A 26,229-nucleotide genomic window follows, 5' to 3' on the forward strand; every position below is an offset into this window, starting at 1 on the left:
TCTGAGGGTTCAATCAATCTTCAAATGAAGTTCCAATTGGTAATTGGGAGAATCCTCCCCGTGTCTGGCCCAGGACACTCTATGGTATACACGCCTGCAACCCATGGAGTCGAAAATGTGGGCATCTCAGCAAACACGTGCAATATTGCTCTTGATAAGGGAAATGACATGGTTCAAGGTTCTATAAGAAAACATTGCTAAACAATACAATACATCATCCATTATTCTGGGGAAAGCTGTATTCCATTAAGAGTCCGATGTCTTGTCCTAAACCGACATTTTGTACTTAGAGGCAGGTGCTTTATCAGCCACGGACCCAGCCATTCTGCGTCCATATCGGCAGGTAAAGCTGGGGGCTTTAAATGGTGCGGCTGCTAGCCCCCACCGGGTGGAGCATTGATGTGGGGGCAGCGCCGGCGTTTTGGTCGTAAGACCAGACACTTCCTCCAGACATTGCCGCAAAATCAGAGAATCCAGTCCATTATTTGCCATTATTTGAACTGGACTAGCCATATAAATACTCTGGCTACAAGAGCAGGTCAGAGATGAGGACTTCTGAGGCAATTAACTTGCTTCCTTGCTCCTCAAAGCCTGTCCACCATCTGCAAGGCACAAGTCAAGAGTCTGATGGAATACTCTCCATTTGCCTGGGTGAGTGCAGCTCCAACAACACTCAAGAGGCTCGATACCATCCAAGACAATCCCACTCGACTGGCACCCCTTCCACCACCTTAAATATTCACTCCCGCTGCCACCAGCACACTGACAGCAGTGGGTGCCATCTACAGGAATTTACATTGCAGCAACATGCCAAGCCTCTTTTGACAGTACTCCTATCACCTGGAAGAACAATGGGTGCATGGTAGCTCCACCACTTCCACGTTCTTCTCCAAGTTGCACACCATTCTGATTGAGAGATATATTACCATTCATTCATTGTTGCTGGGTCAACATCCTAGAATACCTTTCCTTACAGCACTGGGGATATACCTACACCACAAGGAGTGCAGTAGTTCAAGAAGGAAGCTCACCACCACCACCTTGTGGGCAATTAGGGATGGGTAATAAATGGTGGACTTGCCAGCAAAGCCCACATAAAATTAAAATAAACCCCAGGATACTTTGACAAAGTTATAAGAAGAGATCACTTTAGAAGAGTTCTCCTGCACATTATCAAGGTCAGAGGCTTAAACACTTAACCAGTGAGGAGGAAGAAAATTGACAGAAATTCTTGAAGCTCACAATGTAGATGATGGTCACAATAGCCACAATTTTATTATAAAGATATATCTTATGAAGTTTTATATTCAGTATGAAATAACAATTGATATATTGAATACGGTTTGAAAATCAATGATCTTATATAAATTTGTGTTTCTCACTGTACATACATTAGCAGACAGCCAGAAAACAGGCAGATATCAGGCAGATGTTGTATAAGGGTCAATATGCTGCGTAAATCATAAAAGATACTCAGACCTAGAACCGTCACTTTTGAAAGTCAATTGTGAATCTATGCTGGATCTCGAGCACAACAGTGGCCTTTGGGATTCAGTGTCACGCCGAGCGGATAGGTCATTCCCTCCACACACTGGCGGTGTTCTATGTGACAGTGTTTCAAATTTCACATAAGAATCTCTGATTAGCTCCTGTTCTGCTGTTTTCCTCCTGTTGCAGTGAACGTTGACTATCACAAACCACAGCATAAAAAGGAGTCCCGCTGCAATAAAACAACCTATAATAACACCAATTACAGTCAACAGAGTTCGATGGCTACTTGTGTTGGGTTCTCCCTCTGTTGAGAAAACTACACATTGTTCTTTTTTAGGTTGGATTCCCTTTGGGCATATGCATGCGGTATATTTTGTATTTGGCCTCAATCCGCCTATTGATATTTTGTTTTTGCTGGGGTCTACATTGATCTTCTGCACATCCTTCTCACCATATTTTGAATAGAGTACATTTAAGGCAGCGCCACTTCTATAATCTGAAACCTTCCAGCTCACAGAGACCTTCTGGTCCGTCTCACTGATAACTCTCAGGTTTTTAATAATAATGTTTTGCTCTGGTGCTGTGGTCGTATTTAAAGAAAAACTTTCTTTCTTGTCCACGTTGGCTTGTTGAGTCACTTTGTTTGAGTTTCCCTCTACTTGCACCTTGGTGAGCTTTCTTTCGTCTGCCACAGGCATAGCTTGGTCAACGGGAGGGACCTTTTTCTTAGATGGTGTTGTGGTAGAGAGAGAGGACAGCGTTACAGTTGTCAAACTTTCCATCTGTTGATCCATATTTGTTTGGGTTGAATTCTTTTGCTCCGTACTGGGTTTCTTTAAAAGGTTTCTCCTCTGGGGTGGAGCTGTGGTAGCGGCCCCTTCCACAGTGACAGTAGTAGATGCTTCTGATGCTCCTGCCAGGTTTTTTGCTTTACATCGATATTCACCAGCATCCTTATGGGAAATTCCTGTCAAGCTTATTATTGACCATCGGATTCCATCTGCTGGTGATTCTTGGATGACTGAAAGAAAAAACATTTTAAAGTAGTAGGAAATTTATTTCGCAGAGAATAACAATAATAATAAAGAATAACTTTATTGGTCTTTTCGATCGAAGTATTTTGATACATTCATCATAATTAAATGCAACTGATCTAAAACTGGAAGTATTCTTACTTATTGTCAAACAAATTTTCAACTTGTCCTCCGCTGTGTTTAATCCCCTGAATTTCACATATTAAGACAATTCCAAGCCAGTGATGTTATCACAGAATGAAATAAAAAAATAATTGCAGGCAATCTGAAGACAAAAATATTGGGTGGGATTTGAGACCCAAACTTCCTGGCCAAAGTCAATGCACTTTTGGCTGCTCTCCAAATTTTCCGCTCCCGCCCGCAACGATGCCCGCTGCTAGCGGTAACAGAAAATCCCAGTCGCTGTTGCATTTGTGGCAGAATAGTTCAGAAAGGAGCAAATAAGCAGCATGGAACATTCAAACTCGCATATTGTGAGGTTCAAAAGTAATTTAATTGCATTTGTCTCCATAATTTAGCCCATTTCCCAATTTCATATATCCCAGAGAGCAGCCCTTTACAGGAAGAAACCACCTTACTGACCCCACCCAAACCCAACACAGGAGCGTAGGTGCTAATGTGAGATTTAACAAAGGGGATCGCTCCTCACTGAAAGTCCCGCTGGCAGAAACAGCTGATGTGACATGGCTTTAATGGGAATAAAGCACTAAAAGTGTTATTGGCGTATCTCACTGGAAATGTCCTGGGCATCTACTCACCTCACAATCCCAGTGGTATTACTGAAAAGAGAGACCTGTTACCGAAGCTTTTCATCATCACGACAAATGCAAGAATGCCAAATTTCAAACGATCACAACTATTAATATTATAGGATGAAAGGGTGCTGGTTGTGTGGCAAGTAGACTCTGATTGGCCAAGTCATTGGCAAGGAGAAAATAACAGGGAATTATAGACTCCCCAAGCTTTTGGGTAATTCATAAAGACACAAGGCTTGAAAATATGTCTTTTGTCTGCAGAGAACAGGTCCCTGTATGTGCATATATATCATTTAGAGCAAGTGTAAATGAGCCCTGTTTTAAGCCTGACTGATTACCTTAAATTGTTTACTCATGTAGCTGTTAGCGCACTCAGGATTGTTCAGCAAGTCCTGCCCAATCCCAGAATCACATATTACAATAGGCATTTTAATTTGGATTTTTCAAGTATTTGAGAACAATCTGTACTCTGCCTATTACAAACCGTCAAAGGAACATGTTGTCTTATTCAATCAGCCAATCGTTTGGCTGATGGCAGCATCCTATTAGTGGAAAATACCAGAATACCAAATATAACTACATGGTGGCAGTGTGAACCGGCTTGCTTAATTTGTTGTTCAATTTTTCTGAGGTTCTGCCGGCCACACAATTGAACGATATCATGTATGGATTTCAATGCCAGTGCGATTCTAAGTATGTAGGTCTCAGTAAAAGTAAGTAAAATCACCATAGTCCCAAATGGCTGCTTTGCCCATTGAGGGGGAGAGCTGATTGGTGGTAACCTGAGGATCACAACACCTCTGGTGCGGAGTAAGGTTGAGAAGGCAGGCCTTCTTAAAAAAACTCAGCCGGTACGGGAATTGAACTTGTGCTGTTAGCCTCGCTCTGCATCACGAACCAGCAGTCCAGCCAACTGAGCTAAACCAGTCCTCAGTAGGCCTTACATGCCAATGATTGACTGACTGAATCAAGAAATGACCCAAGACTTCCAGGCTCGGCGGCATCGTACCTGAGAGGTACCCCAAAGTTGTGCTGGGAAAGCCCCCACCTCCCCACCAAAAATCCCCAGGTAAGGATTGCCTATGAAGTTCAAACTTCATTTGGACAATTGCATTGCAATTGGAACCATCCCCAATGTGACTTAAATCCTAAACTTCAGATGGTTCCATCTGTCTTACAATAATAGTTATCCAGGAAAGGTTAGAGGAATTAAAACCACTTCTAACTCCTAGGTAACAATAGTACCAACACCTCACCTCCCAAACCACATGGGACCTCCCCCACTCCCCACATTCGCTTTGTGATAACCAAGTGGCCTGACCACCTCACTAACCACTCCCCCACTGGCTGCCCCCGGACTAGCCATCCCCCACACCTGATCAACCAATTCCTCCACTAAACAACCCCCCCCCACTGACCAAAACCTGACTACCCATCCCACCCAATGGACAATCAATTCCCCCGCTGACCACCTCCGACTATCCGGCCCCCCTACGATCACCCGAACCCCCCTCACAGAGCAACTGACACCCCTACTGACCCCCGGCACTGACCACCCATCTTTAGCTTATAAATATGGCATGTGCTAATAACAATAATACAAAATAAAATGTTTCGGTTTTCTTTTCAGCAAAATTCCAATTCTGTACTATCAAGTGACAATCCCAGCGATGGTGTTTGGCTCTTTTCAGTCACTCTTTGCAATCAAACACCTGTCATGGACTTTCAAATCCTTATTGTCTTTTCAAATCCCTCCATGACTTAGCTCCAGAGTACCTGTAGTCTGTGGCCCGGAATAGTCTCTCTGTTCCCAAAATCTGAATATGTACATTTTGGCGGGACTTTCCACGCCCCCACGACATGTTTTGAGGCGGCCTGCCATTTGCCAGCGGAGGGATCAGGTGATCACGCCGCCGTCAACAGAACCTCCCATTCTATGCACCTCACTCCACCGGAAAACCTGCAGCAGGGATTCACCATCGGGGGGGTTGCTGGAAGATCCACTGGTGTATCTCCTGCTCTCAGCCTTCAGCTAACATGACCTTGCACTCTGGATTCATCTTAAGTTGCTGTGCCTTGAAACCTCTCTCCCTGCTTTCAAAAGCCCTTCTCAGAATTTACTACTGTGACCATTATTGTAGCCACCGTCCTAATGATTACTCACTTCCATTTTGGTATTCTCAGATCTCCTGAAAAATTCTTTTGGTTTTTTTACATGTAAAACTTTGGGCTGAATCTTACCATAGTTTTTCAAGGTGTCAGGCTCAATCTGAAAACAGGCGTGTAGCTCTCCAGCTGCACAGACCAGTTTTCTCGCCAGATCTTGAGCCTCTCTGAATAAAATAAAAATGAGTGGACTTTTGGTGGCGGCCATGGAGTGAGTGGTCCCACATTTGGCAGCTCCCGCTCGAGGCAGTTTTTTCGGTTCTTTTCCCCGTCTGCTTGGCGGATGTTTGGTGCAAAAAGGCGTAGAGGTGGTGAAGATGGCGCAGGGTAAAGGGTCGGTCCCACCCGTCCAGTGGTCAATGGAGCAGCTGGTGGACTTCTTGAATGAGACGTTCAGTCGGCAGAAGAGGGGAGCCCAGGAGGACCTGGCTCAGAGAGGGAGTCAGTCGGGTGGAGCAGAGGCTGGAGACCCAGGGCCACGTGATCCAGCAAGTGGACGAGGCGATGGGGGAGCATGAGGAGCAGCTTACCTCACTGGCAGCTGAAATTGGGATGAGGCGGGAGACCCAACTTAAGAATCGTGGGGAGGCCGAAGGGCGTCGAGGGAGCAGATGCTGGCTGATATGTAGCCATGATGCTGGAGCAGTTGATGGGGGAGGGGGCCTTCGACAGGCCTCTGGAAGTCAACTGGGTGCATAGGGTGCTGAGGGGGAAGCCACGGGCGAACGAGCTGCCGAGGGCGATGGTGGTGCAGCTCCACCGATTCCTCGACAAAGAGAAGATTTTGAGGTGGACCAGGCAGACGAGGAAGTGCACCTGGGAAGGTAATGAGATCCAGGTGTACCAGGATCTGGGCATGGAACAGACAAAGCGGAGAGCCGGATTAAATCAACTGAAGTTTGCTCTCTTTAAGAAAGGGGTGAAATTTGGGGTGTGTACCCGGCCCGTCTCTGGGAGGCTTAGAATGGCCGAGAGCATTATTCTGGGACACCTGAGGAGGCAATGGAGTTTTTAAGAGTCAATGGACTGGCAGGAGAGGAAGGGCATTGAATTGTGGAGGAAGTGTGAGTAGATGTTGGTTTTCTCTGCCATCTCCTGTTTATTGCCTTTTGTTTGATGGTTAGGAGAGAACCTCACGGACTTCCGGTAGCGGCTATGCTGAGCTAAGTCGCACGTTCGGCAGCTCCCGCCAGAAATTGACTTTTGGGCTCTTTCTAGGGGCCCCAGCGGAATTTGTTCAACGGTTCCCAGTGTGGGAAGGTGACAGTACGATTTCCCCGGCACTGTATGGATTGGACCAGGAGTGGAGTGGTGAAAAAAGTGATTTTGGTGCAGCGAAAAGTGCAAGGGAGGAAAACCAAGATGGCGGTGCGTGGAGACCAGGCAGCGTGGGTGCAGTGGTCGCAAGAGCAGCAGGAGTTTCTCAAGCGCTGCTTCACGGAATTGAAAGCAGAGCTGCTGGAGCCGATGAAGGCTTCGATCAACAAGCTGGTCGAGACCCAGAAGGCCCAAGGGGCGGCGATCCGGGAGGTACGGCAGAAGGTCTCGGAGAATGAGGTCGAGATATTGGGCCCGGCGGTGAAGGTAGAGGCGCACGAGGCGCTGCATAAGAAATGGCAGGAGAAGTTCGAGGATATGGCGAACCGGTCGAGGAGGAAGAACCTGCGGATTCTGGGTCTCCCGGAGGGAGTGGAGGGGTCGGATGCTGGAGCATACGAGGTCACGATGCTGAACACATTGATGGGCGCGGGTGCCTTCCCGAGGCCCCTTAAGCTGGATGGGGCCCACCGAATCCTGGCGAGGAGGCCCACGTCTAACGAGTCGCCGCGGGCGGTATTGGTGCGGTTCCACCGCTTGGTGGACAGGGAGTGTGTCCTAAGGTGGGCAAAAAAGGAGCGAAGCAGCAGGTGGGAGGTCTGTATATACCAGGACTGGAGCGCGGAGGTAGCCAAGAAAAGGGCCGGGTACAATCGGGCTAAGGCGGTTCTGCATCGGAAGGGGGTGAAATTTGGGATGCTGCAGCCGGCGCGACTGTGGGTCACGTTTAAGGACCGGCACCATTACTTTGAGTCGCCGGAGGAGGCTTGGACCTTTTTCCAGGCCAAAACGTTGGACACGGACTGAGGGTTGGTTGTGAGGGGAGGTCGCGGGGGGGTTACCGTGGTTACTGTGCTTTGGGGGATGTTGGGGGATGTTTTGTTCTGTACTGTTTCCTTGGGTGCTGGGTGCAGTAGGGTGAAATGGTTCGAAGTGGGGGTTTTGTGAGAGTATGGGCGTCGGTGGTTGGAAAGATGGGGCCCCGTTGTGGGGGGGGGGGAGGGAGAGGAGACGGGAGACCCGAGGTGGGGGAGCTGGGATTAGGCCGCAAAAGGGAGCTGCGCCAGAGAGGACGGGGCTGGTTTGATGGAAAGCGCGGGCTATTTCCCACGCTAGGGAAGGAAGGGGGCGGGGCCGGGGGGAAGGGCGGTGTTGGAGCGGAGCGGGAGGGGGGAACTGGGTTGCTGCTGCATTGGCCAAAGGGGAGCTGGAGTTCGGAGAGAGAGTTGGTGCGGAGGTCTGCCGCTGGGGGGAATGGAGAGGGCGGGAGGCGCGGGCACGTGGCTGGCCTAGAAAAGGGGGGGGTGGCGGGAAGCCCCCTGATCCGGCTGATAACTTGGAATGTGAGAGGCCTGAATGGTCCGGTCAAGAGGACCCGTGTGTTCGCGCACCTGAAGGGACTGAAGGCAGATGTGGTTATGCTCCAGGAGTCGCATTTGAGGGTGGCAGATCAGGTTAGGCTGAGAAAGGGGTGGGTAGGGCAGGTTTTCCACTCGGGGTTGGACGCAAAGAATCGAGGGGTGGCAATTTTGGTGGGGAAGCGGGTGTCGTTTGAGGCGCTAAACATCGTGGCAGACAATGGAGGTAGGTATGTGATGGTGAGTGGTAAGCTGCAGGGGGTGCGGGTGGTATTAGTGAATGTATATGCCCCGAATTGGAACGATGACGGATTTATGCGGCGCATGTTGGGCCGGATTCCGGACCTGGAGGCAGGGAGCTTGATAATGGGGGGGGGGACTTTAACACGGTACTGGTTCCAGCATTGGACCGCTCCAGGTCCAGGATGGGTAAGAGGCCGGCAGCAGCCAAGGTGCTAAGGGGGTTTATGGACCAGATGGGAGGAGTGGACCCATGGAGGTTTGTCAGGCCGGGGGCCAGGGAATTTTCTTTTTTTCCCCCATGTCCATAAAGCCTACTCCCGGATAGACTTCTTCGTTATGAGCAGGGCACTAATCCCGAGGGTGGAGAACACTGAGTATTCGGCCATAGCCATCTCAGACCATGCCCCGCATTGGGTGGAGCTGGAGCTAGGGGAAAAAAAAAGAGAGAACCTCACTTCTTTGAGATATTTTGTTGGATTCTGTGGCAGGATGCTTGGGGAACATGGAGGGTGAGCGCACCTTTTTCTTATTCCATTGTTGTTTGCGCTATGGAGGTGTGTGAGCCAGGGGGAGGAGATGATTGGCACCATGGGCGGGAGCTGCCAGGCTAGCTGGGCGGGCGGGTTAACGGGAGCGGGGGGTGGGCAGGTGGTTAGTGTAGCAGAGGGGGATGGGGTGTTGTTTTGTTTAAGGAGGGGGCTGCTGGCAAAGGTGTGGCTGCTGCGGTGCAACAAGAAAGGAGCTGGTGATGGTGGACATTCAAGGGTGGGCCTGTAGGGTCACGTGAGAAGGGCCAGGCGCTGGCCCAAGAAGGGACATGGTTGATCGCCAGCGGAGGGGGGCAGGGTGTCCCCCGACCAAGCCAGTCACATGGAATAGGCCAGTCAAACGGCCACACATGCTCGCGCATTTGAGGAGCTTGAAGGCGGACGTGGCCTTTTGCAAAAAATGCACTAAAAGGTTGGGGACCAGACTAGGATAAGGAATGGGTGGGTGGGGAAAGTCTTTCATTCTAGATTGGACATGAAGATGCGGGGGGTGGCGGTGCTGATAAACGAGTGGGTGGCGTTTAAGGTGGGGAAGTTAGATGCAGATTCGGGAGGAAGGTTTGTGATGGTGGGTGCAAAGCTGGAGGGGTTGCCAGCGGTCTTGGTGAATGTCTATGCCCCAAACTGGGATGATGTGGAGTTCATGAGGCGGGTGCTGGGGAAGATTGCGGATCTGGACTCGCACCAGTTGATTATGGGGAGGGGGGAATTTAACACGGTCATTGAACCAGATCTGGACGGTGGAGTCCCTGGTCGGGGTTGGTGTCGGCGGTGGCGAAGGAGCTGAAGGGGTTCATGGAGCGTATGGTGAGGTGGATCCCTGGAGGTTTGGGAAGCCGAGGGCGAAGGAGTTCTCGTACTTCTCCCATGTGCACAGGGTGTACTCGCGGATTGATTAATTTGTGGTGGACAAGATGCTGCTGGCGGGGGTGATCAACTCAGGGTACTCGGCGATTGTGGTTTCAGGCCACTCGCCGCATTGAGTGGGCCTGCAAGTGTACCGGGGGAGGGGGGGGAGGTGCAGCACCCAGTGGGGCTGCTAGTGAATGAGGAGGTGTAAGAGCGGGTGAGTGCTGCCATCCGGGGTATGTAGAATTGAATGATAAGAGATTTTGGCCACAACTTCCGGTTGCGGCGATGCGGAGCTAAGCCGCACATTTCGGCAGCTCCCGCTAGAACGGACTTTTGGGCTCTCCGGAGGAGCCCCAACGGAAATTTGTTTGTCCAATTCCCGTGTGGGAAGGTGAAGTAAGGTCCCCCTTCCGTCGTGTATGGAGGGGACTAGAAGTGGAGTGGCGGAAAAAGAGGCTTTGGAGCAGTGGCAGAAACGAGGGGGAAAAAAGAAGATGGCAGAGGGCGGAGATCGAGCAGCATGGGGGCCGGACCAGCATGAGTTTCTCAGGCGCTGCGTGGAGGAGCTTAAAAAGGATGTGCTGGCACCAATGCTGATGGCGATCGAGGGGCTGAAGAGCTCCGAGAGGTGAAGGACAAAACTAACGAGAATGAGGACGAGATCTTGGGCCTGGCGGTGAAGATGGAGGCGCATGAGGCGCTGCACAAGAGGTGGGCCGAGAGATTCAAGGTCCTGGAGAACAGGTCGAGGAGAAAGAATCTCTGGATTCTGGGTCTCCCTGAAGGAGTGGAGGGGGCCGATGCCGGGGCGTATGTGAGCATGATGCTCCATTCGCTGATGGGTGCGGAGGCCTCTCCGAGCCCCCTGGAGCTATAAGGGGCTCACCGGGTCCTGGCGAGGAGACCCAAGGCTGGCGAGCCACCAAGGGCGATAGTGGCGAGGTTCCATTGTTTCGCGGAATGAGAGAGTGTGCTGAGATGGGCCAAGAAGGAGCGGAGCAGTAGATGGGAGAATGCGGTGATCCGAGTCTACCAGGACTGGAGCGCGGATGTGGCAAAGAGGAGAGCTGGCTTCAACCGGGCCAAGGCGGTGCTGCATAAAAAAAGGGTGAGATTCGGAATGCTGCAGCCAGCGCGACTGTGGGTCACACATCAGGATCGACACCACTGTTTTGAAACGCCAGAAGTGGCTTGGGCCTTTATCCAAATGGATAAATTGGACTCGAACTGAGGGACTCTGGTTGTGGGGGAGATGTTGACTGTATACAGGGTTGTAAATATGGGTAAAGAATGTTTCACGGGTGGGATGATGGATGGGGATGGGGGAAGAGTTTTGATGGGGAGACAGTGAGGAATGTGAGCGTCGGTGCTGGAGGGAGGTGAGTCTCGGGGATGGGGGAATTGGGATAAGGCCGCAACAGGAGCTGCGCCACAGGGGGCGGGGCTGGCTCAGGAAAGCACGGGCTTTTTCCCGCGTTAGGGAGGGGTTAGAGAGGAGCGCAAGGAGGAGGAGGGATTTCCACCCGGTGGGGGTGTCAACGGGAAGGCGGGGGAAGCCGGGGTCAGCAGGAGTCAGCTGACTTACGGAAGTATTATGGGGGGAGCAAAAGAGCTAGATTTGGATCTAGCGGGGTGGGGGGGGGGGACAATAGTGTTGCTGCTGCATTGGCCGAGGGGGAACTGAAAACGGAAGAGGTGGTCGGGGCGGGCGTACCCTGTCTGGGGGACTGGAGGGCGCGGGAGGCGCGGGCACGGGACTGGCCTAAAATAGGAGATGGCTAGTCGGCAGGGGGGTGGGGTGGGGGGATGTGGGGGTGGGGGTGGGGGGGGGGGGGGTGGGGGGGGGGTAGCCCCCAATCCGGCTGATCACGTGGAATATGAGAGGCCTAAATGGGCTGGTTAAGAGGGCCCGAGTGGCAGATCAGGTCAGGTTAAGGAAGGGATGGGTAGGACAGGTATTCCATTCAGGGCTGGATGCGAAGAATAGAGGGGTGGCAATACTGGTGGGGAAGCGGGTGTCGTTTGAGGCCAAGAACGTAGTAGCGGACAATGGAGGCCGATACGTGATGGTGAGCGGTAGGTTGCAGGGGACATGGGTGGTATTGGTAAATGTATACGCCCCGAATTGGGACGATGCTGGATTCATGAAACGTATTACATAGATTACATAGAACATACAGTGCAGAAGGAGGCCATTCGGCCCATCGAGTCTGCACCGACCCACATTAATCCCTCACTTCCACCTTATCCCCGCAACCCAATAACCCCTCCCAACCCTTATGGACACTACGGGTAATTTAGCATGGCCAATCCACCTAACCTGCACGTCTTTGGACTGTGGGAGGAAACCGGAGCACCCGGAGGAAACCCACGCACACACGGGGAGAACGTGCAAACTCCGCACAGACAGTGACCCAGCGGGGAATCGAACCTGGGACCCTGGCGCTGTGAAGCCACAGTGCTAATCACTTGTGCTACCGTGCTGCCCCGAATGTATGTTGGGGCGTATTCCGGACTTGGAGGTAGGAAGCTTGATAATGGGTGGGGATTTCAACACGGTGTTGGACCCAGCACTGGATCGCTCCAGATCTAGGACCAGAAAGAGGCCGGCTGCGGCCAAGGTGCTTAGGGGGTTTATGGACCAGATGGGGGGAGTAGATCCGTGGAGATTTGCCAGGCCTTTGGCCAGAGAATTTTCTTTTTTCTCCCATGTACACAAGGCCTACTCCCGGATAGATTTTTTTGTTCTGGGCAGGGCACTGATCCCGAAATGAAATGAAAATCGCTTATTGTCACAAGTAGGCTTCAAATGAAGTTACTGTGAAAAGCCCCTAGTCGCCACATTCTGCCGCCTGTTCGGGGAGGCTGTTACGGGAATTGAACCATGCTGCTGGCCTGCCTTGGTCTGCTTTCAAAGCCAGCGATTTAGCCCTGTGGAGGGAACGGAGTATTCGGCCATAGCCATTTCAGACCAGGCCCTGCACTGGGTGGAACTAGAGCTGGGGGAGGAGAGGGACCAACGCCTGCTGTGGCGGTTGGATGTGGGACTGCTGGCAGACGAGGAAGTGTGCGGGAGGGTGCGGGGATGCATTGAAAGGTATCTGGAGGCCAACAACAACGGGGAGGTGCAGGTGGGAGTAGTATGGGAGGCGCTGAAGGCGGTGGTTAGGGGAGAGTTAATCTCCATCAGGGCTCATAGGGAGAAGAGAGAGGGCAGGGAAAGGAAGAGGTTAGTGGGGGAGATTTTAAGAGTGGACAGGAGAGATGCAGAGGCCCAGATGAGGGACTACTCAGGGAGAGGCGAAGTCTCCAGACGGAGTTCGACCTGTTGACCACAGGGAAGGCAGAGGCACAGTGGAGGAAGGCACAGGGGGCGATGTATGAGTATGGGGAGAAGGCGAGCCGGATGCTGGCACATCAGCTCCGTAAGAGGATGGCAGCGAGGGAAATAGGTGGAGTCAAGGATGGAAGGGGAACTACGGTGCGGAGTGCGGTGAAAGTGAATGAGGCATTCAAGGCCTTCTATGAGGAGCTGTACAGGTCCCAGCCCCCAGTGGGAAAAGAGGGGATGCGACGATTCTTGGACCAACTGAGGTTCCCGAGGGTGGAGGAGCAGGAGGTGGCTGGTTTGGGGGCGCCAATTGGGGTGGTGGAGCTGGTTAAAGGACTGGGGAGCATGCAGGCAGGGAAGGCCCCAGGACCGGATGGGTTCCCGGTGGAGTTCTATAGGAAGTATGTAGACCTGTTAGCCCCGCTGCTGGTGAGGACTTTCAATGAGGCAAGGGAGGGGTGCACCCTGCCCCCGACAATGTCGGAGGCGATGATCTCTTTGATCCTGAAGCGGGATAAGGACCCACTGCAATGTGGGTCGTATAGGCCGATCTCGCTCCTCAACGTAGATGCTAAGTTGCTGGCAAAAGTGTTGGCTACGAGGATTGAGGACTGTGTCCCGGGGGGATTCACGAGGTCCAGACGGGATTTGTAACGGGCAGGTAGCTAAATACCAATGTGCGGAGGCTCCTAAATGTGATTATGATGCCATCGGTGGAGGGAGAGGCGGTGATAGTGGCAGCTATGGACGCGGAGAAGGCCTTTGACCGAGTAGAGTGGGAGTATCTCTGGGAAGTGTTGCGGAGGTTTGGGTTCGGGGGAGGGTTTATTAGCTGGGTTAAGCTCCTATATAGAGCCCTGGTGGCGAGTGTGGTTACGAATCGGCGGAGGTCGGAGTACTTCCGGCTGTATCGAGGGACGAGGCAGGGGTGCCCCCTGTCCCCCCTGTTGTTTGCATTAGCAATTGAACCTTTGGCCGTGGCATTAAGGGAATCCAGGAAATGGAGGGGGGTGGTCCGAGGGGGAGAGGAGCATCGAGTGTCGCTGTATGCAGACGACCTGTTGCTGTATGTGGCGGATCCAGTGGAGGGGATGGTGGAGGTCATGCAGATCCTAAGGGAGTTTGGGGGCTTCTCAGGCTACAAGCTCAATGTAGGGATGAGTGAGCTCTTTGTGCTGCATCCGGGGGATCAGGGAAGAGGGAGAGAAGACCTACCGATGAGGAGGGCGGAAAGGAGCTTTCGATACATGGGGATCCAGGTAGCTAGGAGCTGGGGGGCCCTGCACAAACTTAATTTGACACGGCTGGTGGAGCAGATGGAGGAGGACTTTTAACGGTGGGACATGTTGTCACTCTCGCTAGCGGGCAGAGTACAGTCGATTAAAATGGTGGTCCTCCCGAGGTTCCTTTTTGTATTCCAATGCCTTCCAATTGTGATCACCAAGGCCTTTTTTAAGAGGGTAGGCAGGAGCATTATGGGTTTTGTGTGGGCGAGCAAGACCCCGAGGGTAAGGAGGGGGTTCCTGGAGCGTAGTAGAAATAGAGGAGGGCTGGCGTTGCCGAATCTGGGTGGCTACTACTGGGCAGCCAACGTCGCGGTGATCCGTAAGTGGGTGATGGAGGGAGAGGGGTGGCATGGAAGAGGTTGTGACGAATGTGATATAAAATAGTTACTTTAGAGTTACTAGTTAATGTAATGTAGAAATAAGCCACTTTGATTCTTGCAGTTAGGGACAAAGGAATTTGAGACCGCATGGAAAAAGCAGGAAGAGGTGTGTCTATGAGAGTGATGCTGCATTGATAGGGGCCAGAGAAAGGGATTGGAAGTGAGCCAATCAGAATAGATCGAACAGGTCAGGAGGGACATAGGCTGACCTATGTCCGTCGAGTATGTGAAACTTGATACCATTTGAATTGATTTTGCAGAGATCCCTTTGTCTTTTAGTTCAGTCGTTTTCTGGGATGAAGAGGCTGGATGTCTCTTACGTTTCTGTAAGATGATTCAAGCTTGCAAGCTAAATAAATAACTTCTGTTTACGTGCGAATCCGTCTCAACTTTTATTGAGGCCAGACTGACAGAGAAAGAAATTTGGAGATCTACAGTTGTAGATGGCGTCCTGCAAAGGAACGAGCCTGGGGGAGCTGGTGACGGCACCGCTGCTCTCGCCGACAAGGTACACCACGAGTCCGGTGGTGGCGGCAATGCTAAAGATCTGGGGGCAGTGGAGACGACACAGGGGTGCGATGGGAGCCTCGGTGTGGTCCCCGATCAGAGATAACCACCGGTTTGTCCCAGGAAGAATGGACGGGGGTTTCAGAGCTGGCATCGGGCAGGGATTAGAAGAATGGGGGACCTGTTCATCGATGGGACGTTTGCGAGCTTAGGGGCGCTAGAGGAGAAGTTTGGACTACCCCCGGGAAACGCTTTCAGGTACATGCAAGTGAGGGCGTTTGTGAGGCGGCAGGTGAGGGAATTTCCGCTGCTCCCGGCACAGGGCATTCAAGACAGGGTGATTTCGGGCGTATGGGTTGGAGAGGGCAAGGTGTCGGCGATATACCAGGAGTTGAAAAAAGAGGGGGAGGCTTTGGTAAAGGAGCTGAAGGGTAAATGGGAAGAGGAGCTGGGGGAGGAGATTGAGGAGGGTCTGTGGGCTGATGCCCTAAGTAGGGTTAATTCCTCTTCCTCGTGTGCCAGGCTTAGCCTGATACAATTTAAGGTTGTTCACAGAGCGCATATGACGGGGGCAAGGCTGAGTAGGTTCTTTGGGGTGGAGGACAGATGTGGGAGGTGCTCAGGAAGCCCGGCGAACCATGTTTTGGTCGTGCCCGGCACTGGATGGGTTCTGGAGGGGAGTTGCGAGAACTATATCTAAGGTGGTGAAAGTCCAGGTCAAGCCAAGTTGGGGGCTAGCATTATTTGGAGCAGCGGACGAGCCGGGAGTGCAGGAGGCAAAAGATGCCGGCATTCTGGCCTTTGCGTCCCTGGTAGCCCGGCGAAAGATCTTGTTAGTGTGGAAAGATGCGAAGCCCCCCAGTGTGGAAGCCTGGATAAATGAAATGGCAGGGTTTCTCAAGTTGGAGAGGGTAAAGTTTGCCTTGAGAGCGTCTGTGCAGGGCTTCTCCAGGCGGTGGCAACCGTTCCTAGACTATCTCGCGGAGCGTTAGATGAAGTTCGGTCGACAGCAGCAGCAACCCGGGGGGGAGGGGGGGTGGGGGTCACATCTCTTTCGGTGGGGGTGGGGGGGGGAGAAGGAGGGACGGGAAGGTTTTTTTTTCTGGGGGGCACTTGAACAAGAAAATACATAAATGATCCGGAAAGTTGATATGTACAGGAGGAATCCAATGTACAAAGTTCTGTATTATATTGATTTGCCATGTTTATGTCTTGCTATGCGAGTTTTCTTTTCTTTTTGTTACAGGGGCAGGGTTTGGATGGTTGAAAATGTTGTTAAAAAATTCTTAATAAACATATTTTTTTAAAAGAGAGATTTTGGCCACCACGCTATGGGAGGCGCTCAAGGCAGTGGTCAGGGGGGAGTTCATATTGATCTGGGCGCATAGGAAAGGTGGAATGAGCAGAGTTTGCACGGTTGGTGGACGAGATCCTGCGGGTGGATAGGAGGTATTCAGGAGGCCCCAGAGGCAGGGATGTCGAAGCAGAGGCAGAAGCTCCAGAGGGAGTTTAGGTTGGTGTCCACAGGGAAGGAAGTGGGGCAGTTACGAAGGGCCAGAAGGGCAGTGTACAAGTATGGGGAGAAGGCGAGTAGGATGCTGGCTCATCAACTTAGGAAAAAGGAGGCGGCAAGCGAGATCGGAAGGGTGAAGGATGGGAGGGGAAGAGTGGTTTTGGACCAGTGGGGGTGAATGGGATTTTATAAGAGACTTTACGATTCGGAGCCCCCGGCCGGGAGAGGGGGAGAGAATGCGGCCATTCCTAAATGGGTAGGAGTTCCCCAAGGTGGAGGAGGACCTGATGGAGGGGCTGGGGTGGTTCGGGGGGCTGGGAGGGCTGGGGGGCCCCCATTGGACTGGTGGAGGTGATGGGTGGTATGGCGGCGATGCAGGAAGGGAAGGGCCCAGATGGGTTTCCTGTAGAATTTTATAAGAAGTTTGGGAGGGACCAGGAGCCCCTGCTGGTAAGAGCATATAATGAGGCGAGAGATAAGGGGGAACTCCCTCCTGGTAAAGTTCTTGGCCACGTAAATTGAGGTCTGTGTGCCGGGGGTGATAGGGGAAGACCAGACGGGGTGTGTAAAGGGGAGGCATCTGGCAGCGAACATCAGGAGTTTGCTGAAGGTGATAATGATGTCCCGGAGGGACAGGATGTGGAGGTAGTGGTTGCAATGGTGCAGAGAAGGCGTTTGATCGGGTGGTTTGGGAGCTCTTGTGGGAAGTGTTGGGACGGTTCAGTTTCGGGCAGGGGTTTGTGGACTGGGTCTGTTTGTTGTATAGGGCGCCAGTAGTGAACATTCAAACAAATCGGGTGAGCTCGGGGTACTTCAGGCTACACCTGGGATAAAGCAGGGGTGCCCACTCTCCCCGTTGCTTTTTGTCTTGGCAATAGAGCCACTGGCAATGGCGCTTAGAGCATCAAGAAGTTGGAGAGGGGTAGTGCAGGGGACGGGTGGAGCACTGGGTCTCGATATATGCGGATGACCTCTTGCTTTATATCTCGGACCCACTGGAAGATATCGGGGGAATTATGAATATTCTAGAGGAGTTTGGCCGGTTTTCTGGATATAGGTTAAACATGGGGAAGAGTGAGGTCTTCCCGATCGATGCCAGGGGGCAGGAGAGGAGGTTGGGTGAGCTGCCGTTTAAGGTGGTGGAGGTGAGCTTCAGATACTTGGGCATCCAGGTGGCACGGGGATGGGAACAACTACACAAATTGTATCTGGCATGGTTGGTGGAATTTCAAGAGGTGGAATGTGCTCCCGCTATCACTGGCAGGGCGAGTGCAGGCAGTGAAAATGACAGTGCTCCCGAGGCTGTTGTTTGTTTTTCACAACCTCCCAATCTTCATCACAAAAACATTTTTTAGGGAAGTTAATGCTCTGATCTTGGGGTTTGTGTGGGCGGGGAAATCCCTACGGGTAAAGAAGGTGCTGTTGGAACTGGGATGTGTAGCCATGTAAAATGGCTAACTTCCGATTAGAATGGCCAAACCCCGATTTAAAATGGCGAACGGAGGAGGCTGATGGGAAAATCAGCCAACAGGACTCAAACAGACAGCTGCAGGTAAAACAGTGTATTCGCCTCTGGGGAAGCCAGACCGAATCGATACAAAGAACAAAGAACAAAGAACAAAGAAATGTACAGCACAGGAACAGGCCCTTCGGCCCTCCAAGCCCGTGCCGACCATACTGCCCGACTAAACTACAATCTTCTACACTTCCTGGGTCCGTATCCTTCTATTCCCATCCTATTCATATATTTGTCAAGATGCCCCTTAAATGTCCCTATCGTCCCTGCCTCCACTACCTCCTCCGGTAGTGAGTTCCAGGCACCCACTACCCTCTGCGTAAAAAACTTGCCTCGTACATCTACTCTAAACTTTGCCCCTCTCACCTTAAACCTATGCCCCCTAGTAATTGACCCCTCTACCCTGGGGAAAAGCCTCTGACTATCCACTCTGTCTATGCCCCTCATAATTTTGTATACCTCTATCAGGTCACCCCTCAACCTCCTTCGTTCCAGTGAGAACAAACCGAGTTTATTCAATCGCTCCTCATAGCTTATGCCCTCCATACCAGGCAACATTCTGGTAAATCTCTTCTGCACCCTCTCTAAAGCCTCCACATCCTTCTGGTAGTGTGGCGACCAGAATTGAACACTATACTCCAAGTGTGGCCTAACTAAGATACCTGCAGCCATCAACATAACAACACCCCAGCCATCTGCATATTAATCAGCAATCCCCGGGAACAATTGGTACAAAATAGACACACAAAGCCATCCCAGACATTTCGGCGCCAGCAGGAGCAGACACAAAGTGAGGTAAACGACCACCCCTCGATCAAGGAATCGCTCCAGCATTGGAGAATATCGAACCAAGTGATTGGGACCAAATCCAATCACTTGGAACCAGGTACAAGGTCCGCCCCGAGAGGCGGGAAGCCCCTGGGGACTATAAGAATAGGGGCCAAGTTCAAATCGACCCTTCTTCCCTTCTTCTCCTCTCCGCACCCTTCGAGACCCTCTGCAACAGCCGCGAGAAATGTAAGTCTTACTCCAACGCTCGCTACGAGATAGGCACTCCTGACTGTCGACCTGTACCAGCTTTGAATCCCGCAGGCTCAGAACCCATACGAAAGGCCATTTGTTTCCCTGACCTGGTGGGCCATTTCCAAAGTTAAGTATTGGCCTGTTAGTTGTAGGAAGTAGCTTAGAAGTAGAATTAATGTATAAGTATTAATTGCTGTATATAATAAATGAGCGTTGATTTAACTCTTACTAAGCGGTGTGTTGGATTATTAATCATTACTCAGACTTGAACCACGTGGCGGTATCAGAAAGATACCTGGCGACTCAAGAGCAAAGGTGACAGAATAAGAGCAATTAAACTAAGGCTAAAACGAGCAACATTTTGGCGACATCCTGACGGGACCCGATCTAGAAGTGGAAAACCACTCCGGGAGAACCCAAGAAATTTGAATTAGAAACCCAATTGGAAACAGAAAACCACAAGTGTTCAAGCAGTTCTGATCAATAGTCAAAATTCGGAAGTGTGTGTATGCATGCATAAGTAACAGGGCTATAAGGTAAAACTGATAGATTTTTGTTGCGTCAAAACTGTCGGAAGTCTGAATTTTCGGAAAATAGCGAAAGCCGTACCCGCATCTACAACACCGCCTTAGCCCCCTGTGCCAAATTTAGAAGAAGCAATCGGATAGGAAAGATGGCCATGCAGGCAATGCAGCGCCTCATGAACACTGAGGAATTTGTGGTCGCAGCGACCAGCAGCAGTAGAGTGGGACAGTGTCCCATTTTGGAGGAGGAAATCCGGAAATATCTTAAGGGGAAAGGATGGCCCCTGTGGAATGATTTCTAAAATAATGAGGAATCAGGTCCCGGAAGTATAGGGCATACTTGGTGGGAGAAACTGAGCGAGATACACAAAATGAGCTTGGGAAAAGCTCGCAAGCCGATGGCAATCGTGTCCTGTCTGGCACAATTGTGAGGCACAGAGGAGGTTGTCAAGACGCTCCGCAAAGAAGTTGAGGGCATACATCGGATGAGTAAAGTCGATGTGAGCGAAGTTGAGAAAGAGAATTTAGAATTAAGGAGGAAATTGGCAGCAAAGGATGAAGAGGTGGCTGACGGGGTCACCAGCATTTAAGCAGTTTCCAGTCACAGTATGAAAAGGCCTATCAGGACACGCAACGTGCAGTCCTGGTAAGAAAAGAGACAGAGAAACAGGTAGAGACATTACAGAAACAGTGTAATGATCTCAAGGCAGCCTTAAGAGCACTCCACGCTGCCACCACAGAACAAAGACAGAGCACCATAGATCATGCAAAGTGCCGGAAGCAGATTGCAGAGTTGCAATCACTGCTTTCTGTTCAGAAAGGATTTTAGGAAACCTTTGGGGAAAAGTTAGACCAGGAAGACGGCCCTGATTGGGAAGAGTTACAAGAAACAGCGCAGAGATATGTTCAGGGAACATGTGCGCAGGGAAAGCCCCGAAAGAGAAAAGCACCCCAACCCCCCACACAGCAGGTAGTTCAGGCTCCAATGAACCCTGTAACCACCCACCGCACAGCCACATCGGACGATGTGGAATATCTGTATTCCACCCCCTTAACAGTGAGCCAATTACGGGACGCGTTCGAGAAGATCACACCGTTCCTCCCCGCCTCAGACCCCCACCATTTCTTTGCCACAGTTAGACATGAGGCGACCATGTCCGGCCTGGACGAGAGAAAGCATGTAAAGCTCATGGTTTTAAGTTTAGACCCGTCAGTAGCAGCAGCCCTTCCCGACCCACAGAATGTAGGAGGAGGCACCCTTGCAGAAATGCATACCGCGATCCTGGAAGCGATCGGGTATAACCGGGGTGACCCCGAAGATGGCCTCAATAAATGTAGGCAGAAGAAATCTGAGCACCCCACAGTGTTCGCTGGACGCCTGTGGATTCACTTCGCAGCAGTCTTCGGCGACGTAGACCGTGCCCATTTGTCCCCAGACAACATGGCCAAATGGACCCGCACCCTTATGTCCCATGCCACAGATGCAGGACAGAAAGCCTGTACTAGTTATGATCCCTCAGAGGAGGCCCATAACGAGAAGTGGGTAGTTAAAAGATTGTCCCGCGTTTGGGAGCAATCTGTTCAGAGTAAACCCACAGTTAAAACTCCGAAGAAAAGCAAGCCGCCGCAGACATGCAGGCAGTAAAAGCAACATATCACAACCCCGCCTGGGTAAAATAGGGAAAGAACAGCCCCCCACCCAAGTCACTAGAGTGTTACAACTACGGACAGTTGGGACACTTCGCAAAAGAGTGCAATGCCCCTAAAAAGCCACAGAGAGCCTAACAGACAGGCACCCTGATTAAGAAAAAGACAGAGCCCATCCATAGCGTTAGCGCCCGTTCGGATCAGATGGACTTGACCGGAACGGACTGACGGTGTACGGGCTCCCCCAGTTGGGTCTGCGACACCCTTTGGGATAGGTCAGGACGACCCATAGTCGCAGCGAAAATCCGGGGACAGCCTATCGAATTTCTTTGGGACACAGGAGGGTCCCGCACCACCATAAATTCCTCCACCCTATTTCAAAGACACGTGGCCCACTACAGCCACTATCACCCTCAGCGGCTTTACAGGCCACTCACAGTAGGGACACATCACAGCCCCTGTACCCATTCAAATTGGTAACATTACCACCAAACACCCCGTGGTTTTAGTAGACCTGCCCCACACAGCAGAACACATTCTGGGTATTGATTGCATGAATTCCCACCACCTTTCATTCGATCCAGTCAAACAGTGTGTCTGGAAGATGGTGAAATCTGCAAGAGCCCCCGCAACGCTCAACATAGGCGAATATATGAACAAATTAGGGGAGGCAGTGGCGCAGTGGTATTGTCGCTGGACAAGTAAGCCAGAGACCCAGGGTAATGCTCTGAGGACCCGGGTTCGAATCCTGCCACTGCAGATGGTGGAATTTGAATTCAACAGAAAATCTGGAATTAAAGTCTAATGATGTTGAATGTGCTAATATTGTAGACCAGAAGCTTTTAGGGGCAGCACGGTAGCCTTGTGGATAGCACAATTGCTTCACAGCTCCAGGGTCCCAGGTTCGATTCCAGCTTGGGTCACTGTCTGTGCGGAGTCTGCACATCCTCCCCGTGTGTGCGTGGGTTTCCTCCGGGTGCTCCGGTTTCCTCCCACAGTCCAAAGATGTGCAGATTAGGTGGATTGGCCATGATAAATTGCCCTTAGTGTCCAAAATTGCCCTTAGTGTTGGGTGGGGTTGCTGGGTTATGGGGATAGGGTGGCGGTGTTGACCTTGGGTAGGGTGCTCTTTCCAAGAGCCGGTGCAGACTCGATGGGCCGAATGGCCTCCTTCTGCACTGTAAATTCTATTCTAAAATTAGCGCCGTAGGCGAATTTTGGTTCAACCCGACCACGCTTAGCACGGACAAGCAGGTTAGGGCAGTCCTGCAAAAGAACAGGGCAGCATTCGCGACCCACAAGCACGACTGTGGACGGATGACTGGCTCCGTACAAGTAACAGGACCTGACCCTAGACCCCAAAAACAGTACGGATTTCCCCTAGAGGCAGAGGGAGAAATCTCAAAAGTAATAGAGAGCTTATTAGAGCAGGGCGTACTTAGATCGGTAGCCTCCACTAATAATGCCCTGATTTGGCCAGTGAGAAAGCCTGATGGAGCATGGCAACTGACCATTGATTATCAGGAGCTCAACAAAGTCACCCCCGCAGCAGCTCCCACCGTAGCAACAAGTCCCGAGACCATGCTCAAGCAGGGACTCAATTCCCACTACTTCACAGTTTTGGACATCAGTAATGGATTCTGGTCTATTTCATTGGCAAATGCGTGCCAGTACAAATTTGCCTTCACCTTTAAAGCACAGCAGTACACGTGGACATGCCTGCCACAAGGATTCCACAACTCCCCCTCCATTTTCCACCGACAGCTGGCAAATGGATTAGCGAAATTCTCTCGCCCCGAATGTCTGGTACAGTATGTAGACGACCTACTACTGCAGGCAGACACCAAGGAAGAGCACATTGAGCTTCTGTCCGAACTCCTGGAATTGTTACATTCAATTGGTTGTAAAGTCAACCCCAAAAAGGCCCAGATTTTGGAAGAAAAAGTGGTATATTTGGGAACAATTATCACGCATGGTAAACGCGAGATCGAGCATAAAAGAATTGACTCGATCGCTAAATTGCCCCTTCCCCAGAACGTTTCCACCCTCCGGTCGTTTTTAGGACTGGTTGGCTACTGCCGAAACCACATCGACGGTTTCGCCAGCAAGGCAGCACCCCTCTCAGACCTCCTAAAGAAAGGAGCCCCCTGGGAATGGCTTCTTTAAAACAGGCACTCATAGCAGCCCCCGCACTACAAGTTCCAGACCCGCTTTCCCCTTACGCCATAGAGGTAGCGACCACAGGCCGCACCCTTTCAGCCGTGCTCCTCCAGGAACGGCACGACAGTTAAGACCCGTGGCTTACGCCTCCCGACTTTTAGATGCTGTGGAGCAGGGATTTTCAGCCTGTGAGAGGCACCTGCTCACAGTTTTCTGGGCAGTCCAGTACTTTTCATATATTACCGGACTGAACCCCATCACAATTCTGACCGAACACACCCCCACCCAACATTTACTGGACGGACGGATCAAGGACGGTACAGTAAGCCAAATAAGAGCCGCCAGATGGACCCTTCTCTTGCAGGGACGGGACATCACCGTAAAAAGGACAAAGACACACACCTACTTAGCCGACAATTTACAGTACCCCGGAACCCCCCATGAGTGTGAGATTATCTCTCCACGCCACAACACAGGCCCCTTTATAGCTAAAACACCCCCCAGAAAGATAGGGAATTCATCTCAGAGTCCCCTCACCCGGACACGTGTGAGCCCATTAAGATTTATGTGGATGGATCTTCCACAGTCTTAGATGGGAAGCGCATAACAGGTTGCGGGATTTATGTCGAGGACGCGCAGGGACGCGCCCTTGAGGAAATAGCGTTAAAACTACCCAGACAGTTAGGCGCGCAGGCAGCAGAGCTTGCAGCCATTGCATATATAGTTGAGCACCCAGATTCCTTCCCCAGCCCAGCAGACATATACTCGGACAGCCTCTATGTCTGTAACAGCCTTACAGAATTTCTGCCCCTGTGGGAAGCAAGAGGATTTGTTTCCGCAGATGGGAAACCCCTCCCCATTGCTGCGCCATATTTTAGAAAAAGCCCAGAACAGGACTTTTGGGATCATAAAAGTCCGCAGCCACCATCGTTCCTCCCCCCCTGGAAATGTAAAAGCCGACGCACTGGCTAAGGCAGGTTCCAGACATGGGTATTTTTGGAAACCCCCCGAAAGCGCGCCAGTGAGTGCAGTTCACGTCACACAGTCTAGAATCGAGGATCTAGTAGAGGCCCAGAAGCAGGACAGCAATCTCTCGGAGATTGTAAAAGGAAAGTATCCCGCCTCCTCCGAGAGGTTCAGAAATACACTGACCACACATGACGGTGTGGTGTTAAAGGACACCCTTTATGTGGTTCCTGAACAGGACAGGAACCAATTGATTTGTTTGTTCCATGATGGTCATGGACATCAGGGAATCAATCCCACTACAGCCCATCTCAAACAGCTTTGTTGGTGGCCAAATTTAAAGGAAGATGTAAGCCATTACAAAGAAAATTGTCTTATCTGTGCGCAGAATAACCCCGATAGATATGCCAAAAAGGCCCAACTCAGCCACACCCGACCAGTTAATGGCCCCTGGACTAACCTCCAGATTGATTTTATAGGTCCATTGCCCCCTTGCAGGAATGGCTATAAATATGTACTTGTGGTCATAGACACATTTACAAAATGGGTGGAAGCTTTCCAGCCCGCACAAACACTGCAAAAACAGCCAAGATTCTAACCCACCACATCTTTACAAGATGGGGACTCCCCCGCAGCATTGAATCGGACCAAGGTTCCCATTTTACGGGACGTGTCATGCAGAACGTCCTCACGATATTTGGCATCACCCAAAAATTCCACATTGCATACCACCCACAGTCGAGTGGTATCATGGAGCGCATGAATCGGACCCTAAAAACCACCCTCAGAAAAATGGTCCAGCAGAACAACACCACTTGAGACTCAGTCCTCCCTTTTGCGCTGATGTTTTTGCGTAACACTATTTCTACATCCACAGGTTACACAGAATACTTGTTAGGTTTAGACCTGACCAGCCCCGAAGTAACGGCCCTCACACACGAGAAAGCCGTGGAACAATTAGTTGCTAATGTTAAAACGGCTCAGTTAGCAGCCGCAGTAAAATTGGGCACCAAAAAGAAACAGAGCAAGGCTTGTTTCGATAAGACAGTGCATGCAACTGAGTACGATATCGGCCAGCAAGTGATGCTGTCTGTATATAACCCCAGCACATTCCTGTCACCTAAATACTCGGGTCCGTATTCTATTGCGGACAAAGTAAGCCCATCTGTTTACAAAATCAAGTACCCCAATGGTAAGACTGCGTGGTTTCATATTAACCAGTTGAAGGTTTATGGAACACAGTCGAACCACGCACACCACGTCATGCTTGACGCAGCAGACCACACCCCGCCCACAGCCAACGTAACCCGACCAACCCACACCATGTCCAGCCCAGCCACGGACTCGACCTCAACTCCACCCCCGGAATATACACTCCGCCCCGGAACGCCCACAGACTGCAGCAGCAGAGACAGCGACTGTGACTCGGACGATAGCCACAGCACGCCTCCCTACTATCCCCATGCAACCGGACCCACACCCAGCGACTCCGACTTTGATCCAAGTGATCCCTTCCTGATCACTTTTCTAAATAAACCCTACCACCGACCACCGAACCACACGGAAGACCCTGATTTTGTCCCCACCCAACTAGACACCAATTATTGGCACC

The 26,229-nt window shown here is 51.4% G+C and overlaps 1 protein-coding gene across 1 annotated transcript in view; it reads right to left on the reverse strand.

Annotated features, from left to right (window-relative positions):
• Positions 1-1,362: 1,362 nt before the first annotated feature.
• The window catches only part of lrit3a (info leucine-rich repeat, immunoglobulin-like and transmembrane domains 3a), a 47,707-nt gene continuing 22,840 nt past the window's right edge, over positions 1,363-26,229 (reverse strand). The window contains exon 4 of the mRNA XM_072497832.1: positions 1,363-2,512. Coding sequence (XP_072353933.1) covers positions 1,461-2,512 — 1,052 coding nt within the window. The 3' untranslated portion in view covers positions 1,363-1,460. The remainder of the gene's footprint in view (positions 2,513-26,229) is intronic.

The sequence above is a fragment of the Scyliorhinus torazame genome, chromosome 3 (genome assembly GCF_047496885.1).
Source record: "Scyliorhinus torazame isolate Kashiwa2021f chromosome 3, sScyTor2.1, whole genome shotgun sequence".
Lineage (NCBI taxonomy): Eukaryota > Metazoa > Chordata > Chondrichthyes > Carcharhiniformes > Scyliorhinidae > Scyliorhinus > Scyliorhinus torazame.